The 17,072-nt window shown below is 39.4% G+C and overlaps 1 protein-coding gene and 1 pseudogene across 6 annotated transcripts in view; one reads left to right on the top strand and one right to left on the bottom strand.

Annotated features, from left to right (window-relative positions):
* CCDC30 (coiled-coil domain containing 30) overlaps window positions 1-17,072 on the top strand; it is a 117,951-nt gene that overhangs the window by 78,084 nt on the left and 22,795 nt on the right. For 5 of the 6 annotated variants that reach the window (XM_032431359.1, XM_032431367.1, XM_032431339.1 and 2 more), the window contains 4 exons: window positions 112-291; window positions 10,963-11,117; window positions 15,064-15,226; window positions 15,746-15,858. In XM_032431359.1, the coding sequence (XP_032287250.1) occupies window positions 112-291; window positions 10,963-11,117; window positions 15,064-15,226; window positions 15,746-15,858 (611 nt within the window). Of the gene's footprint in view, window positions 1-111; window positions 292-7,396; window positions 7,603-10,958; window positions 11,118-15,063; window positions 15,227-15,745; window positions 15,859-17,072 lie in introns of all 6 variants that reach the window. The other variant, XM_032431387.1, reaches the window with a different exon arrangement.
* Window positions 12,071-15,054, bottom strand: LOC116648983 (annotated as a pseudogene).

The raw sequence follows: 17,072 nt of genomic DNA, 5'->3' as shown, positions 1-17,072 counted from the left end.
TTTACGTTTGAATAATCATGTTCTGACATTTCTGCTTCTGACAGCTGGAACCCATGTTTTACCAATATTCTTTCAAACGGCCCATGTTTCTCTTTTAAAATGTTTGCTTAGTATCCATCATCCGGAGAAAAACTGAAATACCAGCGGCAAGAGGATGTACAACAGCTTCGTCAGAATTTTCACCGGCTCCAGATTCTGTGCAACTCAGCTGAAAAAGAGCTCCGGTATGATCGAGGAAAGAACTTGGACTTGAAACAGCATAATAGTTTACTTCAGGAAGAAAGCATTAAGGTAATTCTAGTGGGCATAGCCTGGATCAGAGGGTCCAGTTGCTAACTGGCCCTGGGGATAAACGAATTCGAATTCCCCAACTGCAATATTTGGGACAGGACCCCCAGATGTGTGGGCAGTGTGAGCACTCTGACTTTGCCCTACCAAGTAGGTACACAGTTCAGTTGTTTCTCTGCTGCTGAAAGCGTGTGTATATTGTCAACTTATAAATGTGACAAACTTTTTTAAGTTACATAATCTTTTGAAATCATTAGCTAAAACTTTTAACACTTACTAAATTTGAATGACCTGACCCCAAACGCTGGAGGTCCTGCCCTAGTTCTATCTATAGACTTATTTATCCCCAAGAGATTTATCCATTATTATTGGTTGAATCAAATATCAACTGCTCCGAGGTACAATTCGTAGGAGGGCGACTTGTTCTATCAGAAAGTTAGGAGGACATCCCCCAAACATGCTTGTTTTAAAATAACCTATGTAGAACTGTGATCCACAGAGTTCATCTAAATTTTATGAACCACATAAATATTCAAACTGAACCATCAGGTAAAATAGTGCTTCCTTTTAATTGAAGTTCAATCCTGTAAACATATATTAAGGACCTAGTTTCTATAAGTCCCTATCTAAAGTTCTGGAACTCAACATTCAACAAATATGTACTGATCATCAGTCATAATCTAGGCAGGCAATCTTGTTGATACTGAGGGTTTAACGGTAGGTAGAACTGATAGAGTTCTTATCCCCTAGTCAGTAGGAGTCCATGGGTCAAATCCTGCCTGCCTCTTGTTTTTGTAAATAAAGCTTTATTGGCACACAGCCACACCTGTTTGTTTACCTATTATGGATGGCTGCTTTTGCCCTGTAATAGCAGATTTGAGTAGTTCTGACAGAGACCACCTGGCCCACAAAGGCTAAAATATTTACTCTCTGGCCCTTTATAGGAAAATTCGTCACACCTAGTGTAGCGCAAACAAAGTACCTTCTTCAAAAAGTGACCTAAAAATGGATTAAGAAAGGTCCCTATTTTTTAGGAACTCAATCTAGTAGGGGAGATACAGAGGAAAACAAGTAGTCATTTATGTCAAACTTTAAGGGAGCCCCTTCTAGAAAGTCCTAGTATTCCAGGATTATTTGAAGAAACCTCTTCCTTATCCTCACCCTTCATGATTTTTTGAATATTGACCATATTCTCTCAAGCCTTTGTAGTTTTAAATTAAATTCCAAATCTTTATCATATTTCCTTGTAAGACAGCCTTTCACTTTTCCTTTCAAACACATTTCTGAAATCATTTTAACTGTCTAACTCTGAACACATTCAAGCAATACTACATCTTTCTCAAGGTGTAATGACCAGAGCAACACAGATTGTGACACCTCATCTGTGGTTGGCACCCTGGAAACCCTAGAAATGTTTGTTGAATTAATGAGTGAGTCCTTCAGTGATGGGTAAATGATAGATTGGTAAAAGGAGAAGATATTTTTTGTTCTGTTTTAAATCCCCTTCATGGTGAGGCAAAATACTGGACATTTCAATAGTGAGACATCAGTGTTTTGGCTGGTTCCTTAAGCCAGGCACCTAAATGGCGTCATATATAATAACCAACTACCTTTTATTGACAGTTTGTCCACTTTATCTCTTATAAACCTCCCTACAGCCCTGACCCCAGGGTCAGCATTTTATAGATGAGAAACTGTCCAAGGTTGCAAAGCTAACACATCGTGGAGTCAGAATTTAAGTCCAAGTCTGTTTCTCTCCTGTGATTCTCTTTCCATATTATACCTCTCCTCAATTTGGGGTCATCTAGGAACCTCAGCTTTGCAAACTTAGAGCTCACTTTTTAAAATCCAGTCAGAGATGATCAAACTCTGGGTTTCTGGCTAACATTAGACATACTTACTGGTTAAGAAACTAGAGTATTAATGTATTGCCTTTAAACCATTTTATTATGACATAGGAAACTCAGAAAGTACATAAAACATGAATATATAGTTTAACAAATTGTTTTAAAGTGATCACCCATATAACCCCCACCCAGGATGAGAAACAGTACTTTGCCCACATACTAACAGCCCCTGCTTGCCTCTTTCCCATTGTAATCCCATCGCCTTCCCATTTTAGCAGTAACCACTAATTTTGATAATAACCCTCTTGCTTTACTTTATAGTTTCACCACCCATGTATGAATCTCACACAATATAGCTCAGTTTTGCCTATTCTTGAGTATTTTACAAATATAATCATCAGTATATGCACCTTGTGTCTCTCTTCTTATGACCTACTTTGTTGCGAAGGTTCACCCACATGGTGGCGTATAGCTATTGTTCATCCATTTTCTTTGCAGTATAGTATTCCACCACAAGAAATTGCCATTCTTTATTCTCTCCATGGTTTATGGACATCTTGTATGTTTCCAGCTTGAGGCTATTAAGAAGAATGCTAGAGGCTTGCAGAGCTTCAGGCAGAGAACTGTTCTGCCACCAACACTGAGACACCGTACTGGATCCCCTTACTAGTGCTTGAATACCCAAACCTAAAGCTAAAGAAGCCCTCCTAGATGCACATCATTGGCCATAATAGTGTTTGCTCCACTGTCATCTCTTTCCATCATCACCAGCATGACCAAAATGCTGCATGTTAGCTCTATGACTATGATCACAGGTCTCAGAGGCCTTTAGCTTTCTTGGCCTATGGCGAAGGTGGACAATATATTATGAAAGGACTTGTACCTTTTCTATTTACAGTAAGAAGTTTAGGTCTCATAACCCTGAACTAATCAAATGCACCAAATATTCCAACACTTGATTTCTTCTTTTCCCTGATTTGTTTCTTTTCCTGTTCATTAGATCTGCCTGTGTCTTGCCGAGTTTTTCACGGCTGCATTGTTCTTTTTTTTTTTTAACCTCCTAATCCCCTTCACCTTTGTGCCCATCCCCCCACCTCCCTCTGGTAATAACCAGTTTGTTCTTTGTATTTATGAATTCCTTTCTGTTTTGTTTTGTGTTGCACATTCCACATATAAGTGAAATCATGTATCTTTTTCTGTATGTGGCTACATTGTTCTTGCAAAATGAAAGTTCCTATCTAATGGGTTAGAGTGCCTTTTGAGAGGACATCAAGATTTAATAGGGTTTAATTTCTTCATTTCTCTGCACATTCATTTCTACTATGTTTAATAAATTATTTTGGTCATTTTTACATGTCTGTTAACATTTTTAGAGATGGCATATCTGGTCTTCAGAAATTAATATAAAAGCAGGTATCATAAGCTTAGCGCTCTGGATGCTTGAGCAGCTTTTATCCAAGGACCTTTGCTTTTATTTATTTATTTTTTTTTTTAAAGATTTTATTTATTTATTTGAGAGAGAGAGAATGAGAGACAGAGGGCATGAGAGGGAGGAGGGTCAGAGGGAGAAGCAGACTCCCTGCCGAGCAGGGAGCCCGATGCGGGACTCGATCCTGGGACTCCAGGATCATGACCTGAGCCGAAGGCAGTCGCTTAACCAACTGAGCCACCCAGGCACCCGGGACCTTTGCTTTTAAACAGCATAAGAGCACATTATTTCAGATATGTTCATTTATTGAACATAAGACTCTTTCCTAAATAGTGAGATGTACAAAAGGATCTGAGTAATGCCTCTACTTTTTAAAAACTGCTGCTGTGAACACCCATGTACATACATCCTGATGTCCATCCATAGTATGTATTTCTCTAGGAAGAGAGTGGGAGTGGAATTATTGCATCGTAGTTTATATATTACTTCAATTCCTGCTAAAGGTATATATGCCCACCAGCAGGTATGAAGGTCCATATTGCTCTACATCCTCACCAACTCTTGACACTGTCAGACTTGCCATTTTTGCTAATCTCATATATGTGTATCGTGGTAGCTCCTAGCAGTTTTAATGTGCATTTCCCTGTTTACAAATGAAGCTGAGCAGCTTTCTATATATTTATTTGACATTTGAGTTCCTATTTTGTGAAGCACCTGTTCAAGATTTTGTTTACTTTTCTTTGGGGCTTCTGTCTTTTTCATTTTCCCATTAATTTATAGGAATTCTTTATATATGAAGCCTTCATCAGGTGTGTATTACAAACATCTTCTACTCTATGGCTTATTTTTTCACTCTCTAAATATATGTTTTGAGGGATGCCGGGTGGCTCAGTCAGTTGGGTGTCTGCCTTTGGCTCAGATCATGATTCTAGGGTGATCAAGCCCTGCATCGGGCTCCCTGCTCAGTGGGGAGTCTGCTTCTCCCTCTCCCTCTGCTTCTCCTCTTTGCTCCTGCTCTCTCTCTCTCTCTCAAATAAATAAATAATCTTTAAAAAAAGAAAGAAAGAGATCTTTGTCGACCTCAAAGACATAAAGATATTCTCCTACATGACTGTATTGTTACCTGGATCATAAGAATATTGGTACATATGTGGTCTGTTTCCAAGCTCTCTATTCTGTTCCATTGTCCTATTTTGTCTATTCTTGTGCCATTAACATGCTACCTTAATTACTTTAGCTTTATGTAAATCTTAATATTTGATAGAGCACATCTTTTCATCTTGTGGTTCTTGTTCTAGGATGCCTTGGCTATTCTTGACCACTTGAAATTCTATATAAATTTTGTCAACAGCTTTTCAAGTTACATGCATATACCCACATGTACTCACACACACACATATATACATACATAACCTTTTGGGATTTATACACTGAATTTATACACCAAATCTATGGATAAATTTGGGAAGAATTTAAATCTTTACAATATCGAATCCTCTATGAAATGTGTGTGTATTATATTTAGGTCTTCTTTAATTTCTCCCAATATCATAATTTTCTTTGTGGAGGTCTTATACATCTTTTGTTAGACATATTCCTAGGTGCTGATACTTTCCATACTATTGTAAATGGTAAATTTTTAAAAATCTCATTTTCTAACTATTGCTAATACATAAAAATGCAATAATTTTTTTCTAATAAAAGCCTTGCCATACTTTTAAATTACCTCTTATAATTTGTTTATATCATTTTGTATTTTATGTGTAAGTAATCATATCATCTAAGAATAAATATAATTTTCTTTCTTCCCTTCCACATGTTACACCTTTCATTCTTTATTCTTGTTCTAAGCAGTAGCTAGTATAGTGCCAAATAGAGCTGGTGATAATGGGTATATTTTCTCCTTCCCAGTCTTAAAGGAAAAGCTCTCAAATTTCATTTAATATGTTTTTATAGGGTTTTTAAAGTATTTTTAAAAATCACATTAAGAAAATTCTTTTCTAGTGTTCATTCAATGTTTTATGATGAGCACATGTTGAATTTCATCAAATTCTTTTTCTGCATATTTTGATTTTTAAATCTGTTAATATGGTGAATTATATTGACTGATTTTCTAATGTTAACTCAATTTTGTATTCCTGGAATAAACCCAACCTCATCCTAAATTATTACCCTTTTTCTACATTGCTGATTTTAGCTTGCCAGTGTTTCTTTGGAATTTTTGCATCTTAGTTTACAAATGAGACTGGCCTATCATTTTCCTTTCTTATAACATCCATGTCAGATTTTGGCATCAAGGTTACTCTAGCCCCTTAACATGAGATGGGTAACATACCCTCTTTTTCTGTTCTCTGGAAGAGTTTGTAAAAATAAATTACAATTATTTCTTCTTAAATAATTACAAGAACTCATTTCTGAATCCTTCTGATTCTAGAGTTTTCTTCTGGGAAAGATTTTCAGTGACTGATTCAGTTTCTTAATAGTTATAAGAAGTCACATTTTTAAATTTCTTCTTGTATCAACTTTGGTATATTTTATTTTTATAGACATTTTTCATTTAAATTTTCAAAATTTTTAGTAAAAAGTTAGTCATCAATTTTTAAATATAGAGATGGTCCTTTTTACTTTCATGGTACTAAATAACCTGTGTTTTAAAAGAGGTTGGCAAGAGATAAAAAAGCCGGGGGCGCCCGGTTGGCTCAGTCATTTAAGCCTCCAACTCTTGATTTTGGCTCAGGACATGATCTCAGCATTGTGAGATGGAGCCCTGTGTTGGGTTCCATGCTGGGCGTGGAGCCTGCTTATGATTCTCTCTCTCCCTCCAACCCTCCCAACCTCCCGCCATGTACTCGCTCTTGAAAGAAAGAAAGAAAGAAAGAGAAAAAAGAAGGAAAGAAAAAAGAACACTTGGGCTGCAATGTAGAGAACAGATAAGAAGGGAGCTAAAATGGAAGTGGCAAGACCATGTTGTTATTGCAATGACCCAGGCTAGAGACGATGATGTTGTAGACAAGGGTGGTGGACACGGATGGGTGGATGCGAGACATGTTGTGGAGGCAGCATCCCAGTGGGTGCCGAATGGGCTCCTGATGGGAAAGGAAGACTCAGGATGACTTTCAGACTACGGGCTTGAACAAAACCTTAGATGGTGGCATCCTTTACTGAAATTTGGAAGACTGAGAGAGAAAAATTATTTTTGATATGGAGAGACTCAAGGAGTTTTATTTTGACAGTTATTGGCATAAAGATGGTATCTCAAATCATGACAGTGAACCTAGGGAGAGAATGATCCACTCTCAAGGCCTAGGGTAGTCCATTGATATTTAGAAGTTGGGTAGCATTAGAATAGTCTACACAGGAAGGAGCAGAAAGGAACAGCAAAGAGATAGAAGAATACCAGGAGAGTTCAGTATCATAGACTCCAAGAGAACTTTCTGAGATGGAGGGAGTGAATGGTACCTAAGAGCTCAGTTGTCCTTTGGATTCATTTTGGCAGTGGGGAGATCAGTAGTGCCTCTGGCATGAACAGTTTCATGGAGTACTGGGAATGAAAGCCAACTTGCAGTAGATTGAAAGAAAGGATGGAAAATGTTCAGACCATGCGTGCATAGAACCACTTAGGAAAATTCCTCTGTCCAGCTGCCATCTGGCTAGATAGACTTTGGCAAGCCTTACGAACACATGACAGCTCCAGAGAGGTAATCATCCATGTGACACTGGTTATTTGTCAGCTCTTGGGGGACTGCACTGCTATGAAAAGTGCTTGTTCTGGCTCACATCCATCTTCTTTCCGTGCTTATTTCTATCACTCTTGTTTATTCCCCACCTCTAGATCAAAACTGAACTAAAGCAGGCCCAGCAGAAGTTATTAGATAGCACAAAGATGTGCTCTTCACTCACAGCAGAATGGAAGCACTGTCAGCAGAAAGTCAGGGAACTGGAGCTGGAGGGACTCAAACAGGCTCAGAGCATTAAATCACAGAACAACCTGCAGGAAAAGCTGGCTCAGGCGAAATCAAAAATTGCTGATGCAGAGGCAACTTATCATGCTTAATAAATAGCATGCACTGGATACCACTTCTGAAATCCTGTTTCCCTAAGGATTTTAAGAAGTAGCTATGATGCAAACTTGATAGAATTCTAGGGTTTTTCTTTGCTCTTCCATGCTGTCCTCTCTTTTGACTTCACCTGCTCCTGCAGTTCCAGTAAATCTCTTGTTTCTTTAAACTGTGCAAACTTTAAAAGGTAGGTTTCATTGAAGCTATAACATGAACTTAAAGAACTGATTGAAGCCATTTGACTTTGTTTTATACTTTCAACTTTTAAAAGACTGATTCTCCTCTCATTTATCTGTTTATATGATTTTTATTTTGTAATTTTGGGGGGATTTGTGTTGTGAAATGGACGTTTTGGAATAATGCCCCTGCTTTTCAGACTGTCTAACACCAGGTGGCAGTAGCACGTAACAGTTGCACATTTTGATCGGTGGGTTTGAGTCCAATATCACATACATAAAAAAAAAATCATAAAATAAGTAAATAAATCATTTCATCAGACCATATAAATATAAAACAAACATCAAAAAGTAGATGACAGCAATCTTAATTATGCTCAAAAGCCTAATTTTGAGCTAAAGAAACCAGAACAAGAGGGTTCATACTGTGTAATTTTATTTATATGAGGTTTAAGAATAGACAAAAACTCAGCTGTGATCAGAGGATGGTGGTTATCTTTATGGGGTTACTAACTGGGAGAGGATGAGAGGGAATCTTCTGTGGTGCTGGGAGTATTCTATATCTTGATGTGAGAGGTGGTTGTTTAAGTAAAACTTTATTCAATATGTTTAAGATATGAGCACTTTCTGTATGTTATTACTCCATTAAAAAGTAGTTGATAATTACATATTAGTAAGAAAATCTAATTTTAGTAAAAAAAATCTGAATATAGATAGTACTAAATATTGGTGAGGATTTTGTGCAACAAGGACTCATATATTGACTGCAGTTGGAAGAATAAATTAGTATATACACTTTGGGCTTTTTTAAAGATATATTTATTTATTTTAGAGAGAGAGCACACATGAGAGTGGGGGGGGCAGAGGGAGAGGAGAGAGAGAAAATCCTCAAGCAGACACCCTGCTGAGCGCAGAGCCCCATGTGGGGCTTGACCCCAGGACCCCAACATCATGACCTGAGCTGAAATCAAGAGCCAGACACTTAACCGACTGAGCCACCAAGGCACCCCAGTATAAACACTTTGGAAAGCAATTTGGCATTTGTATTTAGTTAAGTTAAAGACATATATATCATTCAACCCAACACTTCTACTAGTGGGCATAAAGACTAGAGAAAGTGTTATACTGCACATATGTGTCAGGAGATAGGAATAAAATCATTTATATAGAAACATTGTTCCAAATAGCAGAAAATTGGAAGCAACCCAAATGTCCACTGACATAAGGTAGAATAAATAAACTGTATACTTACACAATGGCATAAAACAGTGTAAATAGATGAATTATAGGTACATGCTGTAGTTCAACATATATTGAATAAAAACCAAATCACCAAAAACACAGTATGATTCCATTGATATAAAGGCCAAAATGGTGTACAGTAAAACCCATGTTATATAGATTATATATTCAAGAAAAAGCAAGAAAATGATTAATACAAAATTCAAGATACTGGTTTTCTCAAGTGGGGAGGGAAGGGGGATAATCGACAAGGTCCCAGAGTGGACTTCAAAAGTATTGGAAATGTTCTTTTCTTAAATTGGGTGACAGGTTCAAACTTTTGCATATGTCCTTGGTAGAGAAGCCAACAGGGTCATATTGTCATTTGTGGAATTAAGAGTGAATATCTTTAAGGAAGCATTTTCCCTAAGTAGAACCAAGTGGAGGCAACTCAAAGGAACTTGAGTTGGCCTCAAGACGACTGGCTGTCCGCTGCCACTGACCTTGAATCAATCTGCATCTTCACCTCTCCTGTGGCTCCTGGGCTCTGCAAGGACCTAGGACTGATGCGTAAAGCCCTGCTCTTAAAAAAGGACTGCCATCCACTGGCATTCAGTGAATGTTTGTGGGGAATGTGGTGCCAAACCATTGTAAAGTATGCATTGTCAGATCAAGAATATATTCGAGAGACAATAGCTATTCTGCTAAAAACTAGTCATGCAACAAATATTTATTGAGCATCTACTATGTACAAGTCCATAGCATAGGATTTATAACACAAGGGTTTATAAAAAATAGGTAAACAAAAATAGACTTATCTAACAAAAAAATTTTTAATGATTCTTTTAACATGTAAATTCTAAAATAAAATTATACATCTCTCTTTCAAATTCATAAGTATTATTTTTAGTTCTACCAGTGCATTGAAGAAGGTATTACTGGTGCTAGGTGATATGCTAATAGGTAATAATGGTTTGTAGGAGACTTCTGCTTTGTTTTAAAATCTTATCGTGAATCTAGCCACACTGTGAAGGAACTAGACATGCTCACACATTGCTGTTGGAAGTAGAAGCTGGCCTAATACCTATGGAGCCAGTTTGGCATTATCTATTAAACAAGCAAATAATAACCTTTGTCCTAGCAAATTCATATCTCATAATTTATTCTAGAGCAATTGTATTAGCAAAAGATTGGCATCAATTTCAATATCCCATCAGTAGGAATCTACTTAAATAAATTATAGTATATCCTTATTGTAGAATGGTATGCAGCTATAAAAGAGAAGGCAATTCTACATAATCATATAATACAGAAAAATCACCAAATGTATTGTTATTTTTAAAAAGCAAGGTGCAGGGGTGCCTGGGTGGCTCAGTCAGTTAAGCCTCCAACATTTGATTTCAGCTCAGGTCATGGTTTCAGGGTCGTGAGATCGAGCCCCGTATGGGGCTCTGCCCTGAGGTGGAGCCTGCTTAAGATTCTCCCTCTGCTCCTCCCCCCCCAAAAAATTAAAAAAAAAAAAGGTGCATAAGTATGTATGACATGCCATCATTTGTGTAAAAAATGTGTGTATGGGGGAGAACTGTATAATAATTTTATTTATGTGGGCATAAATAAATCTCTGGAAAGATACACAAGAAACTAACACCAGTGATTACCTATGTGGTGGAGGAAAACTGGCAGGAAGACAGGATAGAAATGGGAAGGAGTTTTCACTATATAACTTGGTTTACACAAGCATACACTAAACTATGTGAATGTATCACATATCCTAAAACTTAGGTAATTTATTTTAAAATTAAAATAAATCTGGCCATGCTCTTTACTTTAGACCAGATTTGTTTGTTAGCATGATGTTTGCTAGTTACTTATAGGGTATTTCCCTAACTGGAAAAAAGGTCAGACTCTTCTTAATGTTTTATTCATGAAATTTTTCCTTCAAGATTTTAGATCTGCAGCAGAAATTAGAACATGCTCAAAAAGTCTGTCTCTTTGACACTTGTATTTTGGGGAAGAAGCAACTAGAGGAAAAGATAAAAGAAGCACTGGAAAATGAAGCTAAAACAAAGCAAAAATATCAGGAAGAACAGCACAAGAGGTAAGAGGAACAAAGATGTCGGTTTCACCTGGGCTAACCACTGAGTTTACCAGCAACGTCAGTGTACCCGTGCATTTCCTCAGTGTTCCCACTGAAGTGAACTCAGTTACACAGCTTCTTATCACACTGTATTCTAGTTGTTTTTCTTGTTTGCCTTTCACACTAGAGTGTCAGATTCTCAAAGGCAGGGATTATTTCTGTTGCTCTGACACACACTTGGTGCACCAGTCAATTTTCTTTTTTTTTTTAAAGATTTTATTTATTTATTTATTTGAGAGAAAGAGAGAGAGACAGAGAAGCAGCATGAGAGGGGAGAGGGTCAGAGGGAGAAGCAGGCTCCCCGCTGAGCCGGGAGCCCGATGTGGGACTCGATCCCAGGACTCCGGGATCATGACCTGAGCTGAAGGCAGTTGCTTAACCAACTGAGCCACCCAGGTGCCCCACCAGTCAATTTTCTTGAATGACTGGATGACCTATGAGATATGATACTCTGGGATTTGCTTTTCTAATTCTAACACGATTGGCATAATATGCAAACTAAATGAAATTGATTTTTGTATTTATCAGCTTTGAATCTTGAAGTGTTCCCCAGTAGGCATCCCCCTGACTTCCCCAAATTATCTCTGGAGGAAAGCAGCTCCAATTTAGATATTAAGGATTCCCATATATTAAGTTTGTTATTTTTATTTTTTTTAAGATTTTATTTATTTATTTGACAGAAGAGAGACAGGGAGAGAGGGAACACAAGCAGGGGGTAGTGTGAGAGGGAGAAGCAGGTTCCCTGCTGAGCAGGGAGCCCAATGCGGGGCTAGATCCCAGAACCCTGGGATCATGACCTGAGCTGAAGGCAGACACTTAATGACTGAGTCACCCAGCCACCCTTGATTTTTAGTTCTATAATATTATTTTAAACAGTTGTATAGCATTCTGTTACAAAGATGTATTATAATTTATGTAAAATGCTTTTTAGACATTTTTGCTGTTACAAATAATGCTGCAACGAATATCCTTGTACATAGACTTTATGATAAGTGTTATACTAAGGGAGGTTTAGGATGCTGTGATAGTGCATAGCAGAGACCCCTAATCTGGTGTAGGGAGCCCAAGAAAGCCTTGCTCAAAGAAAGCTATTTAAGCTGAGTGTGAGGTGTTTGGGATAGATGGCTCAATAGAGAATATTAGGGGAAGAAAGTCCTGGAAGAGGAAGATAAGGAAAAGGTTGGAGTTGCAGGGGAGAAATAAGGGTAGAGGATGAGTTATTTCAGGAAATGAAAAAAGTTCATTTTGCCTGGAACAAAATGTTTGGGGGTAGAGCGAGTGGCAAGAAAATGAGGCTAGAAAGGTGAGCTAGTTGACAAGCTCTATTGAAGTGCTTGGACTTTATGATATGATGAGATTGTGATGTAGAAAGAGCACTCTGGTTGCTATGTAAGGAATGGATTGAGAGGTTGAGGCTGTTGGGGAGACAGGGAGTCATCAATCTACTGATTTCTTAATTTCTTTTTTTTTTTAGCTGGGTACAGTATACTTTATTGATGGTACAGGACAATGTAGGGCTCCCCAAGCCCCTCCCCTTCTTCAGGGGGTCTGGGATGAAAACTGTGGAAGTTGAGATTCTCAGTGTTTTGGGAGATGAGCTGGGGCAAGGACTCCCCAGCAGCTGAGGTCCTCTCTCTTCTTGCTCTCTCTGAGGTTGGTGGTCCAGGGGGCTCTTACTCCTTAGAGGCCATGTGGACCATACGGTCCACCACCCAGTTGCTGTAGCCAAATTCATTGTCATACCAGGAAATGAGCTTGACAAAGTGGTCACTGAGAGCAATGCCAGCCCCAGCCCCGAAGGTGGAAGAGTAGGTGTCACTGTGAAAGTCACAGGAGATAACCTGGGCTTCAGTGTAGCCCAGGATGCCCTGGAGGGAGCCCTGCGATGCCTGCTTTACCACCTTCTTGATCTCATTGTATTTGGCAGCTTTCTCTAGGCAGGAGGTCAGATCCATGACTAACATGTTGGGGGTGGGGACACAGAAGGCTGTGCCAGTGAGCTTCCCATTCAGCTCAGGGATGACCTTGCCTACAGCCTTGACGGTACCAGTAGAAGCAGATGATGTTCTGGGCAGCCCCTGGCCATCACACCACAGCTTCCCAGTGGGGCTGTCCAGTCTTCTGAATGACAGTGATGGCATGGACTGTGGTCATGAGTCCTTCTACAATACCAAAATTGTCACGGATGACCTTGGCCAGAGGGGCCAAAGCAGTTGGTGGTGCAGGAGGCATTGCTGACAATCTTGAGGGAGTTTTACTTCTCAAGGTTCACACCCATCACAAACATGGGGACATCAGCAGAAGGGGCAGAGATGATGACCCTCTCAGCTCACCCTTCAAGTGAGCCCCAGCCTGTTCCATGGTGGTGAAGACTCCAGTGGACTCCACAACATACTCAGCACAGGCATCACCCCATTTGATGTTGACAAGATCTCACTCCTGGAAGATGGAGATGGGCTTTCCATTGATGACAAGTTTCCTGTTCTCAGCCTTGACTGTGCCATGGAATTTGCCGTGGTGGAATTATAGTGGAACATGTAGACCATGTAGTTGAGGTCAATGAAGGGGCCATTGATGGTGACAATATCCACTTTGCCAGAGTTAAAAGCAACCCTGGTGGCCAGGTGCCCAATATGGCCAAATTCATTTACTCCGACCTTGACCATTGTGTCGCAGGGACATGGCTGGCACTGCACCAGAAGATGTGGCTATATGTCTAATGGAGAGGAGCAGAGAGCCTTCTTAATTTCATTCATTGGCATAACTGGTTTATCTGTTAGTCTTTGCTCAAACTATATGTAATATGGGAATTAATTTCTAACACATTCATGAATTGCTTTTTAAATTTTGACTTGCTATGTTTCAATGCCATTTTCCAACTCCTAAATTCCATTGCAGATAACTCAAGTTTCTTTAGCTCTAGCAATTTAAGATTTCCCTTTCAGCTCCAAAGCTTATCTCTTAGTCTGGCCCCTTGATCAGAAATTCAGAATGGAACCAAAGAAGAAGTAGACAGTAATAGGCAGGAATTGCTCAGGTCTATAATGAATGAAATGAAAACAGAGGTGAAGGGGGCAGTGCTGGTGCAGAGGCGGATGTCAATGGTAGGAGGTAAGCTTGTAGAGCCTTCACTTATATCAGGAACTGTGACAAGAATTGGAGGTGCTGGAGGCTGAGAGGTATGAGGCCCATGTCTCAAATATCAATCTTTCCCAGTAATCCATTGGTTTTTCAGAAAACTGAAGTTAGAGAAAGTGAGCTCATTTGTCCAATATCAGTAGTGACCTAGCATGTAGGTGCTACTCCATCATACTCATCATATTCTTCTAGATAATCTCCTAAATCCAAAGAGCCTTGTTGGAAATCCTCAGAAACTCTTCCACAAACTGTAGTCTGATGAGATTCCCTCTGAAGGAGTTAGGTGTATATGGCCCTTCTGAAAAAGGATGAACTTCCTCATCAAACACAGGCTCATTTATGATTCAGCTCATGCAGCGTTAACATGTGTGCATTAGTATCAACAGTGTTTGTAACTGACAACCCTGTATTGAACCAAGAAGATCAAGGGACTCAACTTGTAAAGCAGTGAGGACGAGGAGAAAGAATAGAGGATTCGGGATTAGAGCCCTACGTTCATCTTGTCCTAGCAGGTTAATGCAACCTCTCTGTAGGCTTCCTTTGTGAAATAAGGGAAGTTATTTCCTCTTTGTAGGATTGTTTTGGTGAGTGAGAGAGAGAACTAAGCGAAACATCTGTCACAAAGGAGGTCCCCTGTGTTGGCCTCTTTATTTTATGGACACATACCCTACCTCATTGAACCAGTAAAATCCCTTGTGATGATATAACAATTTTAGGTCAAAGAATTTCATAAATCCAGTGTGACTTAATGTACATTAATTACGCTCAGGGAACTCCTGGATCAGAATGTAAAAAAGCTACAAAAGCAAGTGAGAATCTTACAAGATAAAGGGAATCAACTGGAAATAACCTGTTCTCAGCAACAATCCAGAATCCAGCAACAGGAGGCCCAACTTAAACAACTGGAAGATGAAAAAAGAAAATCGGAAGAGGTGAGAAAGGAAATAGATGCACTTCTCAGTTTTCCTGTTCCCATAAACCCGCGTCATAGCTAATAGTTACTGAGTGCCTAGCATTTTACCCCTTAAGTCTATCTGGAAAGCAAAATCTACTCTAGGTATCTCAAGCAAGGAAGGATTTAACACAGGGAATAACATGCTTACAAACCGTTGGAAGGGAGATGCCAGGGTGAGGAGAACGTCAGAAAAAACGGTGGCCTGCTTTCGGTAACTCTAGAAGTTTAGAAATCCCAGGGAAACCCACCCAGAGTGGGAGATTTGCAGGAACACTCCCTGAAGCCCCTGCAAATGTCTCATCTGCTGTCTGCCTGGTCACCTCCCTGCTAGTGCTAGAGAAGGACAGCTCTCCCCACCCCGCCCCAGTGCCTTCCAAACTGTGTGCAAGTGCCTCTCATTTGCTAGAACTCTGCTGTCAAGAGTCTCGGAAATGTAGTTTTCAGACATCTAACCTTGCAGCACAGAATAGTCTCATTTAAAAAAAGTGTTTTTCAGCATCTCAAAAGCAACCAAGAATTATCAGAAAAGATATCTGCGTTGCAGCAAGAGAAGAAAGCGCTCTATGAAGAATATGGGCAATTTTTGAACCAGCTTGATGTCCATATGAGGTAAACAAAAACAAGTTCCCTCTCGATAGGGATTTCATGCTTTTCCCTAAATACACCCTTTTCATTTGCCTTCATGCTTTTCTCCCCTCACACACTTTGCTCAGTCTGGACCACCCTCTCCCTGTTTCAACTCCTCATTTCAACTCATAATTCTTAGACTTGGAGTCACCTTCTGCAAGAAGCCTGGGCTGGGCGAAGTGCTCATTCTTTTTTTTTTTTTTTTTTTAAGTTTTTATTTATTTATTTGACAGAGAGAGACACAGCGCGAGAGAGAACACAAGCAGGGGGAGTGGGAGAGGGAGAAGCAGGTTTCCTGCGGAGCAGGGAGCCCGATATGGGGCTCAATCCTAGGACCCTGGGATCATGACCTGAGCCGAAGGCAGACGCTTAATGACTGAGCCACCCAGGTGCCCCTGAAGTGCTCATTCTTTGTATCCTCATAGCCCTTGGTACATGCCTCTTTGTATTTATTTCAGAACTTGCCACATTATTTTGAAATAATATGATTCACTACCTGTCTTCTTCACCAGAGTGTAGGCTTTTCAAGGGCATGGGCTATGGTCTTATGCATCTTTTTATCCATAGTCTCCAGTATCTAGTAGGTGCTCAATAAAAAATGTGTTTCTGAACTTCCTGCTCTTTCTTCCATTCCCTGCTCATCATTCCACCAGATTCCTCCCGCTCTCCTCCTTTCTGGAATGCAGCATAGTAGTTCAGAGTATGGACTCTGGAGCCATATTGCGTAGGTACAAATCCTGGTTCTCCTAGAAACTAGCTGTGTGACCTTGGATAAGTTATGTAACCTCTCTGTGCCTGAGATCCCTCATCTTTAAAATGGACAAAATAACAGTACTTATCTCATAAAGTTGTTGTGAGATTTAAATGAATAAATAATACATAAAGCACTTACTTAGAACAATGTCTAGCACACAGCTATTATTATATCTATTTATTTTTAGTTCTTTTTCCATGATCCACCTCTCTGCTCCCAGCTCTGTAGTCTTCTGCTCTATTCCTTCTATTAGGCTGAAATTTCTTATTCTTTTGTATTCTTACTCACCAACTATGTTGATGGTATTAATGATAATGATTTAAAAACCATTGTTTACTGCTGTATAGAGTATTTTTCAGAGTCATTGGTATTCCTTATCTTGCTTTGATCATCATATTACTGAGAAATGTAGAAACCATGCCAGGGGAGTATGTATGGTTCA

The sequence above is a fragment of the Phoca vitulina genome, unplaced genomic scaffold (genome assembly GCF_004348235.1).
Source record: "Phoca vitulina isolate PV1807 unplaced genomic scaffold, GSC_HSeal_1.0 scaffold2, whole genome shotgun sequence".
NCBI classification, from domain to species: domain Eukaryota; kingdom Metazoa; phylum Chordata; class Mammalia; order Carnivora; family Phocidae; genus Phoca; species Phoca vitulina.
Note: the sequence above shows the minus strand (reverse complement) of the source record. Positions and strands in the feature narration are given on the sequence as shown.